Below are 15,945 nucleotides of genomic sequence, written 5' to 3'. Positions count from 1 at the left end.
TGCGGAGTGGCCGCATGCCCAGCCCACGTTCAGTGTTATACTTTGAAAATAAATCCGGCCCAACATCAGCTGCTTTGGTCTGGTGTGCGGCTGTCAGAGCACATCGATCGGTATGGGTTTGTTGCACTTTTGACGAGACGGAGGAGCAGAACCTGCCTGTCATTTATGGAGCAAACATGGCCGTGTGACAATCATGTTTAGTAACCAGGGCATCCAACCCGTACGTGTTGCATTTAACAACACAAAAAACTGCTTTCTACACCTGCCATTGAAGTTGGTATCTCATCTTTCCTTGAAAGAGGTAAGTTAGCCTAGCTGTATCCCCCAACTACCTGTGTCATGTTGCCAGCGTTAGTACAGTTTTACTTGGTTTCTTTCGTAAAACAAAAACGTTTCTTGTGTCTTTTTAGTTTAGCTCATTTCCTGTATTTTTATGTACTTCAAACGATGAGCTCTGGTAATTTTTTAAGCGCTCGTCAAAGTTATATCTCATCCTAAATGTTTGAAGAATCTAGACTAAAGGAGGGTCATCATGTCAGCGTCTGTTCTTGCACAGAAATATGGCAAAAAGTAGTTTTAAATGACTTTTACTAGGGTCCCTGGTATACCCATTAATTCATACAAATATGGGAAGAGAAGTTGGTGATTAGAATTTCCATTAAGGCTAATCTAATTTTGTAGTAGTCCATTTAAAATCTACAAAGAACTTCCACATTCTTGTTGTAATCGTGGCCATATTGCTGAAATATCCTTGCTGGAAAAGCTATTTGCCCCCAGTTTCTATAGCAAAATATTGTACAGAAACCAGAGGTAAACAAAATGAGACGCAGAGGAACTGTACTTCAATAGGTGACAGTTCCACCACAAAGAAATAAAGAATTGCTTCAAAGCAAGGGAATGCAGCAACATGAGTCATAAGTGCAAAAATGCAAGTTTAGTTTAAATGAGTCATTTTTCTCTTGAAGAACCAGGCTTTGGAGCTGTCCTGGGGCAATGGGTCTCCTGTGTACCTCAGCTGGACTCAAATCAGAACCTCCTCCAGTCTGGATAGCCACAGAGTGGAGTTGTGTCGGCAGCTGGGAGAGAGGCTTGGCTTAAAAGAGGGAGAGCAGGTAGAGCCTTTTGGGGTTTCTTTTGCTCTGTTTATCTATAGGAATAGCTCGTTTTCTCTGTATGACCCGAACTGAAAAATCCTTTCACACTGTTTGTCTTTCTAGGCTAGACGGGTCTTAGTGTTGACTTACTGGTTGTGTGATTTCCTTCAGGGCTTTCTGAGACCGTGTCATCAAGTCTCTTCATTGAATCAAGTGTTTGTGGAGCCGCTGTCATCCGATGACTGGGAGATCTTGGTTGGTGACATTTGAGACTTGCAGTGATTTATGTATAATTTGTCTTCATAGCAATTGTGCAGTACTTTTAAGACTCCCCCTGGTATGTAATAAACCTCTATAAACATAGAACTTTAAATGTGCTCTCTGATGACCACTAAAGCCACTCATAAGGGATATCTCTGCTACCTAAACCACATTTTTTTGATGCAGTAGTTCATCATGTGTTTCCCATGACTGACACTTCCAGGAGCTTCACAGTTCTGCACTGGAGCAGCAATTACTGGATCAGATCAGAGTGGTTTTCCAAGGTGCTGTGTTTCCTGTTTGGGTGGACAATCACACAGTCATCTACATCAGAATAGGTTGGTGTTATTGCACTTATTTTACTCTATTTATCTGTTCAAATAGTCTGACAAATGGCAGTTGTCATACGCAGTTTCAATGTGCAGTCATGTCTAATTATGGAATCCTTTGTTCAGACACTGTTTGAATTTCATGACTTTGCTATATCTAAAGACAGTATTAATAAACACATTGCGATTTGTTTTGCCTCCACACAGCCTCACTCTCCCCATCTGTGCCGTATGGTCGCCTGGAGCAGTTCACCGAGCTTGTAGTGTCTCCGAAGGTCCGTGCTGGAATTGGCGACCTCAGTGATTCTTCTGAGAGATCCAGCCAGCATCAGAATTTTCACTCGCATCAAGACGTGAATTACACCTGCCCCTCAGGACCATCATCAGCGAGTACCTCCTCTATCCCTCACAGCCACCAGTGGGGTGGCATCGCAGACCTGAGGAGCCTTCTCCGCCATATGATAAAGGGCACTTATGACCCGGTTAAAGAGCCACTACCTGTACCTGACATTCCATCCCTTTTCTCTGACTCCATCTACAGAGTGTGCAATGCACCTCCCTACTCTCTCTGCACCGTAAGCCACATTGCTGCTGGTGTTAGTCACATATTTCCTTGGAGCCCTTGTTTGAGTGGAGGTCAGTCTCCAGTGACATATGGCCTTCTCTCCAAAGTTCCATCCCCTAAAGAAATGAGAGACAGAATCAAGCAGGCCATGGAGAAAAAGAGGAATGGGGGAGTTGGCAAAGATGGTGCTTCTGCTAAAGGGGGAGAGGAGGTGAAGGAAGAGGAGGCCATGGTGGTCAGGGTAGTGTGCCATGACACTGAAGTGCTGGCAGGTAGTAAGAAGCGTCAAAGCAAGAAAGAGATCCATAGTGGAAGAGTATGGGTGAGTAGCATGCGTAACAGAGGAACACACCATACGTTTATTCACATTATCCTCAGAGGAATTATGTTTAGTCAATTTATTCTATATAAATGTCTTTTCATATGTTTTTTTTTTTAAAGATTCCACAGCCCCTGGCCAGCAAGTTAAATATCCTGCCACATTCAGCAGTGAGAATTAAGCCTGTGAAAACAACCATCAAAGTTGCCTCTAATATTCGCCTACAGCCTCTAAAACCTCTGGTGAGTACTGGAATACACATATTTAGCTGTAATATGTTATGCACGGTGAAATATTTGAACAAATCATCTGTTCAAAGATGCTAAAGCTTTCCTTTTAACTCAGTCTGATCTCTGACATTTTCTCTCCAGCCAGAGGAAGATGATGGAGAGATCCAGACGGCTTTCCTTGGCTGGCTGCACACGCAGAGTCATCAACCTTTGGCCTGCCTGACTGAACGGTCCGGCACCGTCCTCTTACATGGAAATGATGGTAATGCATTTTTTCCTCTTATGTTACAAGCTGAATAAATGATTTATTAACAAAAACCAGACACATCTGTTTCCAAAATAGAATATTTTGCCACTTTAATGGCACATTGAAATTAAAAGTTTTAGCGGCTACAGAAAAACGTCAGTGGGCTTCTTTTTTTTTTACTGACAGCAAAGTTGGAATTTGCTTTAACGGTGCTGAAACCAGAGCCAGAGAGCGATCCTCCAGACCAGCTGTTTCTTCTAGCACCCACTGTTCTCAAGAAGGAAGACATACAGGTATAGTAACCTATGTGCAAAAAAATGGACAGATCCATCTTCCTTTTTCTTTTTGCAGCTGCTTATGAGTTGTTTGCAGTGGTGACTTTTTGTCTCTTTCAGGTGGACAGACAGCCAGTAGAAATGCCAGCTGTGAAAGTTGTAGCTGAAGTGCCTGACCCAGAGCTTCCCACCTTTTGTATTCTTGGGTGAGTTATTTCAGTACATGTACATAATTTGAACAAGGATCATTTTCAGCATTTGTGTCACTCTGCATTTTCCACTTTGTTGTCTATTCCCAGTGGGATTGATGAGCTTAGCAGGACTGCATTTGAGTTTATTTCCCACAGCCTTCTGGGTAGTCTCCTCTCCAGAGAGCTTGGTACCAGCGGCCGGGGACTCCAAGGAGGAGCACTACTCATAACTGGTGCCAAGGTACCTCTTTACATTCTCAACATTTTAGTTACCCATAGCGACATGAAGAGAATGGAATTTTGAAAAACTGATACTGGCCTTGCTGGTTTTGTCAGCCTTAGCTCACCATGAAACACAGAATTTCAAGCAACTTAATACATTTAATCTTATTAAATATTGTAAACCCGTAACAGGATGTGCCACAATTTCTCCACACAGGGGAATGGGAAGAGCACTTTGTCCCGAGCCCTCTGCGGAAAAGCCAGAGAGGAGTTGGATGCCCATGTGGAGGTGGTGGACTGCAAAAAGCTGCAAGGTCAAAACAGATTTCAGGACACAAACAGCCTATCAAAGATATCAAGCTGAAATTTAATGAATGTGTTTATCTGCAAATATCTGTTATTTCTCTCAGGCAAAAGGGCAGAAACTGTGAGGCAGATTCTGCAGGACATTTTTGAACAGGCTGAGTGGAAGCAGCCCTCTGTTGTTCTACTCGATGACTTGGATCATTTGACGCGTGCCCCGACCTCACCCGAACACGAACTCGGGCCTGAGGCGCTGCTGCAACAGCACATTGCACAAAGTAAACCAAGAAGAGTTTTTTTCCACTCTACATGTGTTAAAACATCTGTTATGTAAAGTATGAGGACAGACAAAATTGTTAATCATTTCAGGCTTTGGCAGTTAGTTATTTTGTCTGCTTGTGGCTGCAGGTCTGAAGGACGTGGTGGATGAAGTGGTGTTTCACTCCAGCCTGGTGTGCGTGATCATCACCAGCCAGAGTGAGCACTCCCTCCACCCTTCTCTGACTGAGGTGCAGGGTTCCCGCTTCATCCAGGGATTTGTAACCCTCCAGCCACCAGACCAGGTCAGCACTCGTATCCATATGTACACACACTGAAAATGACAAAAAGTGGAGGGGGAGAAAAAAACAGCCTGTGCTATGATTTGCAGGGCCAGAGACAAGATATCCTGTACCATTTGATCCAAAGGAGGCCCTTCCTGTCCGAGAAGACCTTACGCTCGCTCGACATCATGGCTGTTGCCAAGGAGACAGAGGGATTCACGGCCCAAGACCTTGCTTTACTGTTAGAGCGTGCGACCCATGCCAACATGATACAAATGGGACACAGTGACCAAGGTATCGAAAAGGCTTTGAATGCACTATACTAAAATATAAGAAAATAATTCAGTGTTCCATGTTTTTAATTTTAGAAGTCCCTTTTACAATTTTTGTTCGTGCCCTCTGTCTTTTAGGTGCTTGTTTGTCGTACAGAGACTTTGCTGAGGCTCTGAAGGGATTTACGCCGCCCTCACTGTGGGGTGCGGACCTTCACAAATCGAGTGGTTTTGGATTAGAGAGGGTAGGAGGGCTAAGAGAAGTGCGGCAGCAGCTAATGGACACGATACTGCTGCCTGCTAAGGTTAGTTGCTAATTAAGAGATGAACCTGTGTGTTTTACAGTTTCTGCATTGTGTTGTTGCTAAGCAGAGCCCAACAGATGCATGTCGTCTCGTCTGCTGCCACATGGGGGAAATCTTTTCTTTTTCATGCCTCTCGCCTTCTGTGTCGTTGCTGCTGTTGCCTTTTTTTCCCCCAAACATGACCCTTGAGCCCATTTCTAAAAACATTTTGGGGGGAGTGAACATGCAGGTCCTAAAAAACTATGAAACACCATCAGAAAGAAAATGTATTTTAAGCAAAGTCAAAGTTATGGATGTTATTTTTTGTGTATCCACAGTATCCCATCCTCTTCTCCAATCTTCCTATCCGCCATCGCTCTGGAATTCTGCTATATGGAGCCCCTGGGACAGGGAAGACACTGCTGGCCAGGGCTGTAGCCAAAGATAGTGGTATGAATTTCATCAGTATTAAGGTAGGCTTGACTTTAGTTTGTGTAGTCAGAGCAGAAGTCTGTGCCCCACTGTATGAGAACAAAGTGTATTGTCGGTGATCTAAATTCATTTCTTCAGGGACCTGAACTTTTAAGTAAGTACATCGGAGCCAGTGAGCAGGGAGTACGCGATGTCTTCCAGAGGTTAGTGAACATCTTAGCTCCCAACACATCCATAATATTCTGGCTTTTCTTCTGTTCTTAGTTATTTTGAGTAATATCAGATATTTATAGTAACCATAAGCCCCAGTAGCAACCATTTGATTGTTCCCTCTTCTGTCGGTTCCAGGGCCCAAGCTGCCAAACCGTGCATCCTGTTCTTTGATGAGTTTGACTCTCTGGCCCCGAGGAGGGGCCACGACAACACAGGTGTAACGGACCGTGTGGTCAACCAGCTCCTCACCCAGCTGGACGGGGTGGAAGGGCTACAGGGTACAGTCAAACATCCGTGCACCACATGTAGTCATACATGCACATGGGAGGGGATGTTGACATTTGTGATGTCATGAAAACAACTGAACATTTCTGGGTCATTACCAGAGATAATTTTTGAAATCTATAAATCTCAGAGTGGTATGGACACAACCCTTTTCATTTATTTGTTAATCTTTTGAGTGCATCATACAGTGAATGCATGAACACACTCAGTAGTCGGATATCCAAATAAAAAAGTGACCCGTAAAGGATGTGCACTGTACAGTAAATAGGAAGTGATTCGGTTACTCATAAAGACATTATTTATATTTGCATAAAGTAGGTATAATTTAGGGCTGGGCGAGTTAACTCATTGTCGTGTTAACTCATTAATTATTTAAGGCCGATAAATATTTTATTGCGCATTAGTGCTGGTTTTATTAGTTATTTTATTATTGTAAAAGTCTTTTGCTCACAGGCTTTTATTTTGTAAAAGTCTGTTGCTGTCTGCTGCAGAACAGGAAAAGAAAGTAATTGGCGGATCCACCAAAAATGGAGAAGGGTACGGAACTTTTACTCGGCCATTTTCATTTTAAAGTTCAAACTAGACGGCGGAGTCGACAGAACCAAAGTCATCTGTAAACACCGCCAAGTTGAATTGTCTTATCACCGTAGTAGTTCCAGTCTAAAATATCACTTAAAGGCAAAACACACAGCTGATACCAGCAAGTCATTCAAGGAAAAAGACCGTGGAGTGAGACTTCTACATAAAATCTACATAAAAATGCTGATGTTAAGTTTGTTTGCACAACAAATGTTATGGCACTTTCATTCATATGGCAGTACATTTCAAATAAAGCTAAATGCTAAAAGCTGTACACTACTTCTGAATTCATTTTTGGATTTTGCGTACAAATGCGATTAATCGTGATTAATCAGGGAAATCATGTGATTAATTAGATTCAAAATTTTAATCGTTGCCCAGCCCTAGTATAATTATTTGCTTATTAACCCTTAGAATATCTGATCCTGAATGATATGGGATCTTTAATTTGATTACATTGACTCTCACTGTTCATCTCTGTAGGTGTTTATGTGCTTGCAGCCAGCAGCCGTCCAGATCTAATTGATCCAGCCCTGTTGAGACCTGGACGACTGGACAAGTCCCTCTACTGTCCCCCTCCTGACCTTGTCTGTTGATTTAAAATAAATCATCAACAACATTTTCAATTATCAATTAGTGACAGTAATGACTCAAGTGCCCCCTTGTTTCGCATTCCCAGGAGGCTCGTGTGGAGATACTGAAGGCTCTGAGTGCAGGCGTCTCTCTGGCTCCTGATGTTGACCTGGAGCAGCTGGCAGCAGTGACGGAGCAGTTCACTGGCGCAGACCTAAAAGCACTTCTCTACAGTGCACAACTGGAGGCTGTCCACAACAGCTTAGGAGCTGCCACACCACATGTATGGCTATTGTGACAAGTCTCATGAGCTTATTGTTATGGGCTGGCTTCAGCTAACACAACAGGAAGTCAGGAACTGTTGTTCGGTCTATACTCAAAAATGTATACTTTATGTTGAAGCATATGTTTTTGACTTACATGGCTGACAAAATTGCACTTTATCAGTTTACACCACAATTCAGATCCCCTCTAACCACCTTGATAACTGAATGAATCAAACGGCAGAAACAAACTTAACTGATCTCAAAAGGAGGCACAGTAAAACATTTAAGCTGCTTTTGCTTGTGTGTGTAAACGTCAACCTCTGTTTACGTGTGTGACTCAGGAGTTGACGTCCGGTTCAGACAGCGACATGAGCCTGTCCTCCATGATCTTCCCGAACAACAGCAGCGGCTCAGACGAATCGGTGAGCGAGGCGGACCAAGGAACAGGCCTGGACCAGTCCATGGTTCTTCTAGAGCCCAGTGAGCTTCAAGTGGAGGATGAACAATCCCACGGCAATGTCTGGAGACTGTACTTCGGAAGTTCTTATGAGTCAGAGTCGGGAAATTCAGCGATTTCCAGACTGGTGAGCACTAATTGCATATTTACGAATTTGTTTCCCTGAATATTTTATTTCCATTTAGGTTCAAAATCAAATTTCATGTTTCATTTTTGGAGTTATATGTCTAACACCGTATTTGTATATTTACTGGTTGTACATCAGTATCCGGCTTAACAGTTACGAGGCTATTTTTGTATTCAAGTATTCTTGATGGCATTTTGCAGAGCTTATGCAGAATGTTGGTCAGGGTCCAATTAGGCCACTTTAGCTCAAATCAGTGCAGACGTGGCTTTTTGCACAAGGGGCAGCCCCTCTAACTTCTGTTATCATAGAATATTGATATGCTGAAGTAAATAGCATTGTGTCAGCCTCCTCACTGGGACTTTTTTTTTTTTTTTAATTTTTGTTGAGTCACGCCACCTAATGTATTTCATAGAATGAGCATTTTGGTGGCTCTGGTGAGGGTCTTACAGGTTCTGGTGCCATCTTTTTTGAAAGGAGAGAGTAAAGGCTCAGGGTTGCATTACGCAAGTTTACCTCTAGATATCACTACTACACAGGATTTCTTCTCCAGCGTAACAGTACACACATACATTTAGACCCATTTCAGAATTTAGATCATAAGGAGTTATGTTTTTTTTTTTTTGTTTAACGGAACTTGCAGTGCGTCTCAGGACCCAACTCCACGACACACGACTTCACAGGGGGATCAGCCCGCGAGCCGGTCAGCACTTTTCCTCCTGCTTACATGTCCTCCATCCAGAAAGGATATGAAGAGCTCGCCCCTGAGGAGCTGGAGCGCGTTCAACAAGACATCAATAATATCAAGAACAACTACAGGGGAGCCAATGTAAGTGACAGCAGTTTTCTCTTTGTTTTCTAATGCTTTCTACATGACACTGTTCATTATTGCAGTTTTTTTTGTTGTTTAATTGCATATGTAAGCTTTTATGTGTGCAATTGGTTTCTATTTGTGCAGGAAGACTTGGTCTGGTCACATTCAGCCTCCAGCCAACCAGGCCTCCAGCTTTCTCAGACTCATTTAAACTCTGCTGTGGCTGTGACCAGGCCGTCCCTCGGCCAGGCCGATTGGAGCAGATACACAAAACTGTGAGTATAGGGACACCTCTGTCACTGCAACACAGATTACAATGGTAATTGTTAAAAGAGCTTTAAAATCTAAAAAACGTTAATGAGCCATTTAACATCTTTATCAAGGGTGGAGGAACACGACTAATTCCATAATCTCTAACAATATTCAGCATTTTCTATTAAGTTACTGTTTCTGCATTTCGTAAAGTGACAAACATTAGAGCAACATTTAGCTCTCAAGTGAATGAATGGTTTGAAAATTTACAATTATTAATATATTTGATTTAAGCAGCGTTTTTAATGTAAAATATTTATTCATTCGTTTCAGATACGAAGACTTTTGTGGTACAGGAGAAGGGAAATCTCTTCCCTCTGTCCCATTTAAACGAGGACATCGGGTGACTTTAGCCTGACCGCACGCATCGGTCTGACAGACTGTAAAATAACAAACTGTTTGTAAAAAAAAATAAGTTTCATCAGACTTGCTGATTAATGAGAAATTTAACTTTTTAGTGTATAATTACTGAACATGTGTATAAAGCCATATTATAAATTGTGTTGATGTAACTGTAACTCTCTCTAAATACTTATACTAATACTTTATTTTGTCAGTCAGATCTGAAGTACTTGAATTATATTTGTTTACAGCTACTGAATGGAAACATAGTAAATTGTTCTTATGATCCAAAGTTTCTTGAATATTCTTGTTCAAATTGAGTGAAAAGGGGCTTCAGGTATAGTTTTTGAGTGATTTGATGAAAGAGTATTGAATAGTAAAGTGTGAGCTATTCAGTGAATTAAAGACCCACAAAGGTGTCTTCACTTCTGGTAAATAGCCCTCAGCAAGCTATGTTAGAGTTTGAGTTATGTTGGAAGAAACGCAGAGATAATCCGTAACTTAAATGATAAAGTGGTTTTATTGTGTCCAATAAGCCGTGATACTCAACCAAAATACACGTACGCTGGGTTGAATGTATTCTCCAAACTTTTCATCTGCATGTCTTGCCTATATTCTGAACTCGTGTTTTGAGGAGTTTGTTAATTAGTTTTTTTAAATTCTTTTGGTCTGAATGAGTAAAGGAAGAAGAAGATTGCATGTTATGTGAAGGTGGCAGGATTTGAGTGGAGTGCTTCAAAAGAAAGATAAAAGAGAAAAATCAACCTGATGGAGACTTTCAAAGCAGTTTCAAAGCTCTTACACTGCCTTAACTCTCTTGTTTTAGCTATGTTTTCTGAGTGGTTTTAACCTTTAAATCAAAAGTTTCATCAGACTCTCTCTGTCAATACCTCCTCCTTGGAAGCTCCCGGAGAATCTTTAACAGCCGAGCCTCACCTGAGAGTAGTCTTCAACCTTTTCCTTGGCTGTTGCAGCGAGCAGTCTTGACAATATTTTTCTATTGAAGCAAACATGCCTGCTGTCATCCTACACATTCAGGCACTGACAGGTACTGCAGTGGTAAATATAGACATAAGAGGCTGGTTTTGGCTGGCCTTTGTCTTGTTTCAATCCCACACAGCCGAGCAGGAAAAAAAAAGTGGGAGTCACTTCCTCCTTTATCCGTCTCTCACACCTATAATGAGAAAAAGCTCTAGATTAACGAAGTAGGCACCTTTAAGATGCACAAAAAGTGAAAGAGAGACCATCTACAACTTGGATGCGAGAATCTTTTAACTCGTGGGGCTGTCTGGTGGTATGAATGTTCAGCCAGGAGGCCTGGATGCTTACTTTAGGAGCAACACCGGGTGTCTTTTGAGTAACCGTTTTATTTGGTGCAGCTTGAAAACAAAAACTATCAACTGGCTTTTAAAACCTAGGAGCAAACCTTTCAGCACCAGACAGTAGGAGTTCAATGCTTTTTCTGTCACAATAAATAAAAACATTTTTTTTCTTTATTACCTTCTCCACCACTCCAGTGATGCTCTTCAAAGTAATCCTGTATACAATGAGCCAAATACATCCCAAAATATACCAAAATTATCCCCTGATCGATGCAAAACACAACAGGCCTCTTTTAAGACATGTTCACTCGCTCAGACAGTTACCTGCCCAAAATAGAACAACAAGTTTAGATGAAACAAAAGGAGATGAAGGTGGTTTAGTGATATAAAGCAGGAGATGAGAAAATAAGACTAAAATATGCTCTATGTAAAGAAATGACAGTGGGACCATTTTTAGCTCCATTTGGTTTTGTTTCTTCTTGACGGGTACATTTCCTCTCACACAGAAATATAACTGCAAGGCGCAAGAAAATGTGGGGCATGTTTATCAACTACGTGTCCTTTAATTTTTCAGGCTTGATTAAACTAACTTGAATACAGCCTCATTTGGAGACTTCCCAATGCTCTGTTTGAAAACGAGCATAAGCTAATTTGAGATTATGAATGTGCAAAATTTTCTGTGGGAGTTGGTCTTCAGCAGTCAGAAATGAGTCACTGTGGGAAATGGTTGACACCTGTGCAACACATTTTAGCCTTATTCGAGCCCTACAAAGTTAATTTTGATATATCTTTCATTTATCCATGTTCAGAAGTTTGAGACAGAAAATTTCCTCTCACTAGCTTCACCCTAGTTACTGACCCTTTCACATGTGGCAGTAGGTGATACAGATACATTAGACTTTTCCTGATGCACATCGGTTTCCCAGTGAGAGAGTGCATACATCTTGGCAGAATACACCTCTTGCAGCCTAGACTCGATTTAGAGCTCATATAGCCAACAAAATGCTTGCAAATGCAAACAGCAGTATGCTAAAAGCCCTTCAATTAACCACCACCAAGATAACACTTTCAGATTCATTACATGATTGCTGAGATTAAGTAATTGTTGGGGTGGACATGGGAATCAATTTCAGAGTTGTTTTAATTCATCTAAATTTTAATTTTCTCACTTTGGGTTAATGTTATCATTTCTCCAGCCCCAGGTGATGCAGCTGGAGGCGAATTGACACTTCATCCTCACCTGCCTGTACAGAGTGAAAACTTACCCAGCAGAATTGGGTTCACTGTCAGGGTGCATTTCATTTGTGAGCTCAGCGACTGCATATCCAGGTCTGCAAGGCCATTTTTGAATTCCATGGAAGGCAAAGATGTGACCTTCCCATCCTAGCACACATGCATTCACTTGATGGGTTGGTGAGATTCATGAAGGAGATTTAGGGCACTAGTTTTGTACAAATACTTTCTCCCTCAGCAGCAGAATACATGTGAAGATGTGCATAAAGTCCTGGCCCATTTATGGGTCAACTACTTTTGACAAAGAAGTCCAAAAATGTCACTGCTTATAATGTAGAACTTTTCTCTCTATTGGATGCCATGCAAAGAAAATAAATAAATCAGCCAGAAATTAGGATTCTACCCACATCTTCAGGCAATGCTACACCACCCATGTGTATGTGACAGAATTTGAAGTTGAGCTGCTGATATTTTTATTCAAACAAACACATTGACATAGAAACTCAAGCATTCAGCACATATTCAGCCTGCTACATATCGACTGGAGATTGTAGCCCCCTCGTCAGGTCAATAATATTTGTATGAAGGATATGGATCTGCCCCTCCAGTCATCAGTAACAGCAAAGTTACAGAGCTTCTTTCCCCCTTCAGCTTCAAATGGGTTTATATTAGACAAATGTCTCCAATAATGCAAGACTCTGATGGGACAAGAAGAGAAAACAAGTCGATACAAGTGACTGTTAGGAAAAGTTGAGCTTTGCTCCAACATGCTTTTCTTAGCCGTTTAGCTGTTATATTGGCACCAACTGATTTGTGATTTACTCTAGTGGGACAACATTTTGTCAATAAAACCTTTAGGAAAAGAGTGAACTGTGGCAGCATAATTGATTATAAAAGCATAGTTTCTGTGTTTGTAATTGATCCTGTCCTTCTTTGAAGTTACTTTGTGCAATATAACGAAAAAAAGAAAAAGGTTCTAAGCTTCCTGACCGCAAATCTGATACCGATACAAGGAAGGAGGAAATCCAACTGCACCGAGTGTCTACAGAGAGGTTGCTGTGAATGATCCAGTGGCCGCACTGTAAAATAGTGTTAATCGGAACTACTTTGTTTCTGTGTTTGTCTGAATTTATCCTGAAACAGTGTCGAGTGGCAGAGTGCCAGCTGTGAAAGCATGCGAGCCCATGTAATCAGCTCCAGCCTTAATCTGATTTGATCAGTGTTTACCACTGCATGAGGAGAGGAGCTGCACCCTTCTTGGCTTCCGCCCTTAGAGTGCTGTCACATAATGAATGAAGTCTCCAAGAACTTGTAATGAGATCAGCAAGGTATTTTACTTCCCTGCCTTTCACATATCTGTCTACTTAAGGTCTCATGATTGATATTTTAGGACAAAAGGAAAACCTAGCCATAAGATCTCTGAAGCAGAATTGTTTCAAGGCACAACTCTGGGCAATGATATCTATAGAAAAGTTCTTCAGCATTAAAGTGTCCAGAAGCACAGAACGACACAGCATTCTCAAATGGAAGGAGTCTGAAAGCATCCACAGACTCCACACCCATATTTAGCTAACAGATAAAGTAATCTGGGAATAAAGGCCTGAATCAGACAGATGCCTATGAATGAGATCCAGAGTTCCTTGTGGAGATAAGTGAACCTTACAAATGTAGAAAATCCGTGCACTCCTCCACCAATCACGACTTTCTACAAGAGTGACCAGAGTTACCTATCATTAAGAGTAATAAATTTGCCAGGACATATAGATCGGGAATCTGGCCATCAGCCAGCTAACACCACCCCTTCAGTCAAACATAGTGTTTTTTTTATTTTTCAGTAATGGGGGCTGAGAGACCAGTCAGGGTAGAGCAAAAGATCTATGCAGTGATGTAAAGCGATTCTGGGTGAAAACCTTTTATAAGCGCTAAGAATGTCAGGCTTGGGTGAAAGTTTATAGTCCAACAAGACAATGACAGACAAAACTGAAAAGTGAAAGTTCTTGCATGAATCCTTGCATGGACCTGAACTCATTAGAGCATCTCTAAAGAGGTGTAAAATTTGCAGAAAGTTTCTGCCAAGAAGAATGGGAGAAATGTCCAAAAAAAATAAAATGTGCCAAGCTTGTATCACTCCAAAGAAAACTGGATGCTGTTGTTGCTGCCAGAATGGTTTTCACAAGTACAAAGTGAAGGTTCTGAACTCCGATGTTGCTAAATGAGTTGCTTCACTTTATTTATATTTTCATCCATCCATCGTCATTTGCTTATCTGAGGTCAGGTCACAGCGGGAACAAATCCAGGAGGAAAACCTAGACATCCCACCCCACAGCTCCTCCTGGGGGATCCCGAGGTGTTCCCAGGTCAGAAGGGATACATAATCCCCACCAGCATCCTCTGGGTCTACCCTGGGGCATCCTCCCAGTTGGATGTGCCTGGAAAATCTCCAAAGGGAAGCCACCAAGGGGCATCCTAATCAGATGCTTGAAATGCCTCAGATGACTCTTTTTGATGGAGCAGCAGCTTGCTATCAGTGCACAGTGCTAAAGCCAGCATCAGCTATATGAGGTTTTGATGAACATACTGTATGATGCAATTCAGACATTATTCACTATTTCAGGGATGGTCTTGATTCTTTCAGCAATACCAAGCTAAACCATGTTATGTTCCACATCAACATGGGTCCTTGGTAAAATGGCATGGGTACTAACCTTGGCCTGACTGCAGCTCTGACCAGTCACTCAATGAAAATCTTATTTAAAGCCATGATGTTAAACCATTTTGCTTCCAAAACTACAGCAGATTGTCTCCTCTGTTTTCAAACAGTGCAACAGTGTTGTTAAAGAGAAGGTGAACACAGATGGATTGGCTCTATCCCATCTCCAGTTTGGCGCTTTGTGGCCAACTCTTTAATCAGGGCCATCAGCTCGAGTGAGTAATCCCCTCTGCAGACAGGCTCTCACTGGCCCATAGAGCAACACAGCTTTGCCTCTCAGGAATGAGGCCATTTAAGTGTAACTCTTCAAATATGTAGCTGGGTGCTGCGTGTGAGTGAAAGACACTGTGACTGAATCAAAGACTTGGTAGAAGAAAAGAGAAAGAGTTTACTTACTTGCCCAAGAGATTATCAGACAGATGGTGTTGGGCAATGACTTACATTTCTAATGAGTATTGAGGCCTCGGCATCCTCTCGGCGAGTGAACAAACCTTCCCTGAAGATGAAGCTCAGAGGTCGATCCAGGGCTGGGTGCTAAGTAGAGCCGTCAAGCAGGAAATGGTATCACACACTGAAGAATAAGAGACTGCTTTGACATTTGTGTGGGGAAATAAATATTCTGTGACACAGCCAGGCATGTAATGGAAAAACCAAGACACCAAAACCAAAGACGCGCGCACAAAGACAAAGTGAGATGAAACGCTCAGATTGAAACAAAGGCTCATTTTTGGTCCTAAAGCCCTAATCTAATATAATATCGATAATGAAGTATTTTGCAATAATTGATCACATTTACTTTGGAATGCAAATACAGTTTTGTTTATTAAAGCAAATATAGATATGCAGACCAAAATATTCATACCCACTTTCTGCCCACTTCAACATGTCAAAAATCGAACTTTACCTAAAAGAGTGAATTTAACTTTACGTCATTTCTTTAAGAGAAATAATTGCTTTGAAAGTGACACAATGTGACATGCTGTCACTTATTTTTCCTGTGTGCAGAGGCCAGTTGTTGTTGCTTTGACTTGAGCTGCAGCATTCACCTGCAAAATAAGCAGGAAAGAATCTGAACCGAGGGCCGGTGGGAGGTAAAGGTAGAGGGATGGTGGAGAAGCTCTTTGCATTATGACCCCACCCAGCTGACCA

General features: G+C 41.8%; 1 protein-coding gene across 1 annotated transcript; it reads left to right on the top strand.

The window, feature by feature from the left end:
* The first annotated feature begins 88 nt into the window (after window positions 1-88).
* pex1 (peroxisomal biogenesis factor 1) lies at window positions 89-9,873 on the top strand. Its single transcript, XM_075449672.1, has 24 exons — window positions 89-301; window positions 966-1,112; window positions 1,266-1,349; window positions 1,579-1,693; window positions 1,892-2,571; window positions 2,691-2,810; window positions 2,940-3,060; window positions 3,232-3,338; window positions 3,441-3,526; window positions 3,620-3,752; window positions 3,951-4,047; window positions 4,144-4,314; window positions 4,445-4,599; window positions 4,686-4,872; window positions 4,989-5,155; window positions 5,473-5,607; window positions 5,705-5,769; window positions 5,915-6,057; window positions 7,127-7,230; window positions 7,323-7,499; window positions 7,824-8,066; window positions 8,707-8,892; window positions 9,022-9,152; window positions 9,463-9,873. The coding sequence occupies exons 1-24, from the start codon at window positions 194-196 to the stop codon at window positions 9,545-9,547; spliced, it is 3,747 nt and encodes a 1,248-aa protein (XP_075305787.1). The 5' UTR covers window positions 89-193; the 3' UTR covers window positions 9,548-9,873.
* The last annotated feature ends 6,072 nt before the right edge of the window (window positions 9,874-15,945 follow it).

The sequence above is a fragment of the Odontesthes bonariensis genome, chromosome 18, assembly GCF_027942865.1.
Source record: "Odontesthes bonariensis isolate fOdoBon6 chromosome 18, fOdoBon6.hap1, whole genome shotgun sequence".
Lineage (NCBI taxonomy): Eukaryota > Metazoa > Chordata > Actinopteri > Atheriniformes > Atherinopsidae > Odontesthes > Odontesthes bonariensis.
The sequence above is the reverse complement of the archived record's forward strand: the minus strand, read 5'-3'. Positions and strand labels throughout refer to the sequence as shown.

Bases quoted from the DNA above. Each gene is read 5' to 3' on its own strand.
- pex1 (XM_075449672.1), top strand. From the start codon at position 194: ATGTTTAGTAACCAGGGCATCCAACCCGTACGTGTTGCATTTAACAAC. The intron at 3,339-3,440 runs GTATAGTAACCT...TGTCTCTTTCAG, and splicing joins TCAAGAAGGAAGACATACAG to GTGGACAGACAGCCAGTAGA. The intron at 7,500-7,823 runs GTATGGCTATTG...TGTGTGACTCAG, and splicing joins TAGGAGCTGCCACACCACAT to GAGTTGACGTCCGGTTCAGA.